The 7,337-nt window shown below is 56.0% G+C and overlaps 1 protein-coding gene across 2 annotated transcripts; it reads right to left on the minus strand.

Annotated features, from left to right (window-relative positions):
• LOC138843030 (interferon alpha-inducible protein 27-like protein 2) lies at window positions 1–1,462 on the minus strand. Of its 2 annotated transcripts, XM_051839143.2 has the most exons (4): window positions 1,344–1,462; window positions 1,206–1,235; window positions 602–763; window positions 1–189 (listed from the first exon to the last, which is right to left on the minus strand). In XM_051839143.2, exons 1-4 carry the CDS (start codon window positions 1,348–1,350, stop codon window positions 74–76), a joined length of 315 nt encoding a protein of 104 aa, XP_051695103.1. In that variant the 5' UTR covers window positions 1,351–1,462; the 3' UTR covers window positions 1–73. The 2 variants fall into 2 exon arrangements, with proteins under 2 accessions (XP_051695103.1, XP_051695104.1); XM_051839144.2 differs by lacking the exon at window positions 1,206–1,235 and having other exon boundaries at window positions 1,344–1,394.
• Between the last annotated feature and the right edge of the window lie 5,875 nt (window positions 1,463–7,337).

Raw genomic sequence — 7,337 nt, forward strand, 5'->3', positions numbered from 1 at the left:
TGCGTTTGCACATGAATCTATTCAGCATGTTTCTGACTAGTGGGGCGGGGAGGGAGTTCCTGGGGGTCCACTTTCACTTGGGTTCAGCTGAGGACGAAGGGGGTGTCTTCTTGAATGTTACCAAGGCGCCAAAAGCCGACCCAACAGTGCCGAGGAGGACTTTGGATGACATGGCGAGTCCAGCGGCCCCTGGGGAAAACAGAGCGTGAGCCCCAGAGAGCTAGGCTGAGACCCCGAGATCCCACCCGGATTCCTCCTCCTGTCCTGAGACCACCCCTCCCCACGACCCCCATCTCAAGGCTCTGTTTTGGGCAAAGGATGCTCGCTGGAGGGTTGAAAGGGTGAGTGGAGGATGGGCACTGAGAGACGAGGGGGTTCCCTCACCTCTGAGGCTGGGTGAGGGGGACCTGCCCAGGCCACCCAGGTGTCAGAGCCCAGCAGGGCTGACCCCAGCCCAGGCATCATGCTCCTAGGGGCCCCCCTCCCCCTCCCCCGCACCTGGCACCAGCTACTCCCACACTCAGGAGGAGCCAGAGAACCTGGCAGTAGAGGCAGGATGCTGAGGGTTGGGGCACTGCAGGGACAGGACAAGGCCACTTACCCACGGACTGCAGAGTGGCCACCACGCTGCCCGCGGCCACTCCGCCCCCATTGGCCACAGCTGCTGCGGACATCATTTTGGCCGCTACGGAGCCGGCGGCGATCCCCGCGGAAGTGAAGCCCAAGGCGCCCAGGACCACGGGCACAGCCCCCACCGCCACAGCTGCGAGGGGAAGAGGGCGGGATGGGGGTCGCTCAGCGGACGGAGCCCCTGAGAACCTCCTGGCAGCTCCTGGGGGCCTCAGCTTGGAGGGGGTTCCCAAGATAAAGAAGAGGGGCAGAAGAGGCGAAGGGGCCAGGCGAGGACCAGGGGTCTCGCGTGCTGTGCCATACTGGGGAAGTCACCGCCCTCCTGAGGCTGGAACAGGCCACTCTATTTGCTGGTGGTCCTGTCTGCTCCCTGCCCTCCCCCCCCCCGCCCCGCCCCGCCCCGCCCCGTGTCTGCTTCTCCCCAGAGTCCCGCCCACCTCCCTGGGCCGCCCCCAACCCCTGCGGCTGGGGAGGGGGAGCCAGCCTTGAAGACCCCGCCCCACCGTGCCGCGTCTCTAAGGTCCCCCAAAGTCCCAGCTGAAGGCCTCGCGACTGTGGGCATGCAGGTCACTCACTCCCGGCCACGACAGCGCCCACCAGCATTCCTGGGTGGAGACAGGGCAGGGAATGGGCGGGGAGGGAGGGGTCAGCGAGTCGCTGATGCAGACCCCCGCGGACCCCCCCCCCCCCTCCAGGGTGGGGACAAGACTCACCCACCATCGCGAGGCCGTCGTCCAGCAGACCTGGCTAGGACTCGAGGATGGCCACGGGGCTTTATAACCAGGGAGCACGCCGGGGCACCGCCCTGTCCCGCCCTCAACTCCCGTCCCGCTCACCGCACTGGCCGCCCGCACCCCAGTCTCCTCCCGACCGCTGCACCTGCCCTGGTGGCGGGTGGGTGGGGGGAGCTTCCGTCGCGCTTGGGGAACCTGCGGGGAAGAACAGGGCTCTTCTGACCCGAGGGCGGCCGTCGGCGCGGCTGCGGCGGTCGGGGGCCAGGGCTTTCCCCGCGCTGGCCGACCTGCGGCTGTGTCACTCACACTTTTTTTTTTTTTTTTTAACTTCTCACCGACAATAACTCTGATTAAAAACAGACAGGCTGGCTTCTCTCCCCATCTGTGTGCCTCAGGCGCGCACCTGCAAGTTTCCAAATGTCCCCTAGGGGGCAGTGTCATCCCTGGTAGAAGCTATCTCCTTGGAAGGTAGCTTTAGAAACCTAAGCTTATCTGTAATTATTTATAAAGAAAATAAAAGAGGGGCCTGCGTTGTGGCTGGGAGGCTGAAGCTGCCGCCTGTGACACTGGCACCCCCTAGGCTGCTCCCCTTCCGGTCCAGCCTCCAGGCCTGGGAGGGCTGCGGAGGATGGCGCTGGTACTTGGGCCCCTGCACCCACGTGGGAGCCAGGGATGGAGCTCCTGGCTCCTGACCACTTTGGCCACTTGGGGAGTGAGCCAGCAGATGGAAGATTCTCTGTCTCTCACTCTCATTCTTCCTCTCACTGTCTCTGCAACTCTGCCTTTCAAATGAATAAAATAACTTTTTTCCAAAAAAAAAAAAAAAAGACTAAAGTAACTGATAATGTTTTGGCTTTAGCTTAAACTTGTGGATCGGGTGGGTGGGTGGTGCAGTGTTTAGACTGCTGTTAGGGACTCATGCTGCTGGAGTTCAAGTCCCAGCAATTCCACTTTGTATGCAGCTTCCTGCCCTGTGCACTGTGGAGGTGGCTGAACTGCTGGGGCTCCTGCCAGCTTGCTGGGGGCCTGCATTGCACGGCCTGGCTGCTGTGGGCATCTGAGCAGTGACCCGACACATGGAAGACCTCTGTCTCTCACTCTGCCTTTCAAATACAATGAAAATAAATATAGATTTGAAAAGGAATGATTTGTGTGTATGGAGTTTTTAACCTGTGCTGCTCATCACGGGGCAGCAGGCCCGATAGATCTCCGCAGGGCCAGCCTGGGGAGCTCTGGGGCCCAGCGGGATGATGAGCGTGGCCAGCAAAGGAACCACACCAGAGCCGGGAGATGCGTTGACGCCCAGGGCGCAGCTGGCTTCTCCACTTTATTGGGAGGGGAAGAGCTTTTATAGACACAGAAAGGGGGCTGTCCAGGGCACAAGGGAACCGAGCCAACCAGCTGCAAGGTAAGGCAGGACATGAGCCGGGCACGCCCTCAAGGGCCTATCACAGCCGAGGACATATACAGTTCACAAGTGTGGAAGTCTGCTGTGAGGCTTGGTACCGCCCCTGGGGGCCATCTTGGATTGTTGGAAACACTGAGTCTCTGGGATGCGGAAGTGCGGCAAAATTGAGCAAGCCTTAGGGGCCTTGTCCAAGGAAGGCTTACCAACCCCCTCACCCCCCGCAAACCTGTGCACAATAACTTGGTATGTATGACAGATCAGTGATGCTTTCAATTTTGTTTGTGCTTAGAAAGTCATCCCAACCTTTTTTTTTTTTTTAAGATTTGTGTATTCATCTATTTGAAATAGTGACAGAGGGAAAGAGAGAGAGAGCTTCCATCTGCTGGTTCACTCCCCAAATGTCCCCAACAGCCAGGGCTGGGCCAAGCTGAGCCAGGCAGCTGGGACTCCATCTGGGTCTCCCACACGGCGACAGAGGCCATCTTCCACTGCTCTCCCAGGTGCGCCACAGGGAGCTGGATCAGAAGAGATGCATCCGGACTTGAACTGACGCTAATGTCAGATGCCAGCGTCACAGGTGGCAGCTTAACCGGCTGTGTCACAATGCCAGCCCCTAATTTTTTTATTGTTAATTACTATTCTTGGTTTTCTCTTGTAAATTTTTAAATTTATTTTCTGAGAGTTGGAGCGAGTGATCAAGTGAGCTCCTGTCCCCTGATTCACTCCACAGATGCCCACAATGAAGCTGGGAGCCTGAAACTCAACCCAGGTCTCCCATGCAGGCAGCAGGAACCCAATCACTTGAGCCATCAGCTCTGCTTCCCAGGGTCTGCACTGGCAGGAGCGGGAGCCACGATTTGGAACTGGAGTCAAACCCAGATCCTCTGGTATAAGCACCTCCTAATGAGCATTTTCTTTTTAAAGATTTATTTATTTATTTGAAAGTCAGAGTTTCACAGAGAGAGGAGAGGCCGAGAGAGAGAGAGGTCTTCCATCTGATGGTTCACTCTCCAATTGCCCGCAATGGCCAGAGCTGTGCAGATCCGAAGCCAGGAACCAGGAGCTTCTTCTGGGTCTCCCATGCTGGTGCAAGGGCCCAAGGACTTGGGCCATCTTCTACTGCTTTCCCAGGCCATAGCAGAGAGCTGGACTGGAAGAGGAGCAACCAGGACAGAACCGGCACCCCTATCCAGACACGAACCCGGAGTGCTGGCGCCGCAGGCGGGGATTAGCCTAGTGAGCCATGGCGCCGGCCTTGAAATACCTTTTTGTGTTTAAATTCTGCTGTTAAGAGTTGGTACCTCTTGGAGTCCCAGCAGCTCCACTTCTGATCTGGCTTCCTGCTAATGCACCTTTCAAATAAATCTACAAACAAACAAACAAACAAAAAACCAAGTTAGAGGCAGGGGGTGGTTATATGAGCATTAGGGGGCCTGCACTGTGGCACAGCGGGTTAACGCCCTGGCCTGAAGCGCCAGCATCCCATATGGGCGCCGGCTCCAGTGGCCATTTAGGGGTGAACCAACGGATGGAAGACCTTTCTCTCTGTCTCTCTCTCACTGTCTAACTCTGCCTGTCAAAAAAAAAAAAAAAGATTTTTCACTTATTTGGAAGGCAGAGTTACAGAGAGAAAGGGAGAAGAGTGGGGGAGACATCTTCCATCTGCTGATTCACTCCCCGAATGGTTGCAACAGCTGGGGCTGTGCCAGGTCAAAGCCAGGAGCCAGGAGCTTCTGCTGGGTCTCCCACAAGGATGCAGGGGCCCAAGCACTTGGGCCATCCTCCACTGCTTTTCCCAGGCACGTGAGCAGGGGGCCGGATGAGAAGTGGAGCAGTGGGGACTTGAACCGGCACCCATATGGGATGCCGATTTGTAGATGGTGGTTTAATCCACTATGCCATAATGCTGTCCCCAAACAGCACAATTTTTAACTAGTTTATCAAGGAAAGAAATGAAAGAAAACCAAAATTATCATCATTTAGAATAAGAACAATTCTCACAGCAGGAAAAGGAGAATAGAGAGTTGCAAGCAGCTTCATGCCTGTCAGTCTGACAATATAAGAAACACTCACTGAGAAACTCACTGTAGGGGAAATAGAAACCCTGAGGAACCTACACATTAAGTACCTGGGATTCATAATTCAAGTTCTTCTCATAAAGAATAATTATATTAAGAACATTAGCAATAAAAGCAAAAATGACAATTCAATGACATCAAATGTCACACTGGCGTTGAAACGGCATTGCCTGGGCTGGCAGGCAGTGTGGTGCAGTGGTGAGCAGGCCATTTGGGACACTTGCCCCCTGAGTGTCAGGGCGCCTGGCTCCATGTCCACACTGCTTCCCATCCAGCTTCCTGCCATTGTGCACCCTGGGGAGCAGCATGATGACTGTTGAACCTGGGTCCCTGCCACCTGTGTGGACACCTGGATGGAGTTCTGGGCTCCTGGCTTTTAGCTTCCCCAACATTGGTTGTTGTGGGAATTTAGGGGCAAACCAGCAGACAGAACTCTCTCTCTCTCTTTCTCTTTTTCTCTCTTTCTCTCTCTTTCTCCCTCTCTCTTCCCCTTTCTCTGTGTTTCTGTTACTCTGCCTTTCAAATAAATAAACTTTTATAGAGGCATTTAAAAGCTGAAACACTGAAGAATGAATGATCAAGATATGTGCATGCCATGTACACTGACATGAAGATGTTGCTAAGAGAAAGTCAAGTGGGTGTAAAGACAGACAGACAGACTTGGGGTTGGCACAGCGGGTGAGCCAGCACCCACAGCGCCCATATCACCCAGGGGTGTGTGTGGGAGTCCCTGCTGCTCCACTTCTGGGCCAGCTCCCTGCTAATGTGCCTGGACGGGCAGTAGAGGATGACCCAGATGCTTGGGCCCCTGCACCCATGTGGGAGACCCGGAAGAAGCTCCTGGCTCCTGCTGCAGGCTGGGCCAGCCCGGGACGTTGTGACCATTCGGGGAGTGACCCAGCAGATGGAAGATGCTTCTCTCTGTCTCTCCCTCTCTCTCTGTAGTTTTGACTTTCAAATAAATAAATAAATCTAAAAAATAAAATAAAAAGAAAAGCCATATAGGTGGCCTGGTGTACTGAATAGATTTACAGGTTCGGTGCCATCCCAATCCCACCAGGCTTTTCTTCCCTTTTGCGAAGTTGACAGGATCCCAAAACGTACATGAAAACGAAAAAGACATAGAATAGCTTTTTTTTTTTTTTTTTACTGGACCAGAACAAAGTCAGAAGGCGAACACTGCGTGGTATCAAGACTCAGCACAAAGCCACAATTCAGGCAGTGCAGAGCCGGCGTGGGGATAGGCAGACATCGAAACAGAAGAGAAGTTCCATAAATAAGCCCAAATGCAGGTGATCCACTGAGTTTCCACAAGGTATCAGCAAGTCTTAAAAAAAATGTTAGTCATTTAAAAAAAAAATGATGCACACGGGGACGCCTCTTCGCAGCCGCCCAAACCAGGAAGTTAACAAGGGCGCAGTGCGCAGCCAAGCGCTGGCCAGGCCCTGGGGTAGCTGTCTCGATTGCTGGTGGCCACTCTGGGAAACCGTCAGCCGGCCTTGCTCAAATGTGCACGCACCCAGACATGCGCGGTCCCACTCTTGGGCGTCCACGCAAGGGCTGTGAGAACACGCATCCCACGGGGCCTCCCTCGCACACGAGGTCCACGGCAGCCCCCACTCAACTACGCAGAACTGCATGGGCCGGGGACCGTGCAGGGCACAGGTGGCTAGCACATGTAGTAACACACACGTGAAGGGAAAAGCAAATCCCGGGCTTCCTGCCGCTAACCCAAGCCCCAGACCCTCCGCTGTCTACTGTCTTCAGTGCGGTCCGGCGCCGGCCGCCAGCCAAGGCTCCTGGCGCTGCGCAGAACGTTCCAGGACGGCCCACGAGAATGCATTTTCCCGGTAAACGCCCTCGTCCCTCGAGAGGCGGGGTCTATTGGGCCCCCGGCTCCCTGTGCTCTAGGTCTCCCTCAGCCTTACCTGCAGCTAACCTGGGGGGCCCCCTGCGCGGTCCGGAGCCCGGATTCGGAGGCGCTAGAGTGCCCTCTGGTGGACGTGTCTCCAAGTGCAGCGTCGTTGTAGGTGGGCCAGGTATGCACCTTCAGCGCCTGCGTGGGCAGGGCCATCCGTTTGAGGACTGGGGAAAGCTTGTGGGGACCTCCTGTGCTCGAGCGAGGGTGTGAGTGCGAGGCGCGCGGATCTCGCGTGGGAGGAAGCTGGGCAGTACCTTCTTTTGGGAGGCCTCGGCAGCTCTCACTCTTGCCCTCACCTGCCCTTTCGTCCCGGGCACAGGGCCTTCCCGAAAGCCGTGCGTGTGGACATGGCCTCTGCTGCCCGCAGTGCTGGGCTCAGGGAGGGGCCCTTGGCAAGTCTGGGTGGAGCGCGGCTCTCTTTGGAGCTTCCTAGGCTCCCCAAATCGACACCGATGTCTGATTTTTTATCTTGTGTATACACAAGGCGCTGCGGTAAGATACCACCTGTTGACAACCCGCCAGTCAGTCTGACCCTCAGCAAACGCCCGCGAGGCCCTGTGCCCCTG

Source organism: Oryctolagus cuniculus, chromosome 20 (genome assembly GCF_964237555.1).
Source record: "Oryctolagus cuniculus chromosome 20, mOryCun1.1, whole genome shotgun sequence".
NCBI lineage: Eukaryota > Metazoa > Chordata > Mammalia > Lagomorpha > Leporidae > Oryctolagus > Oryctolagus cuniculus.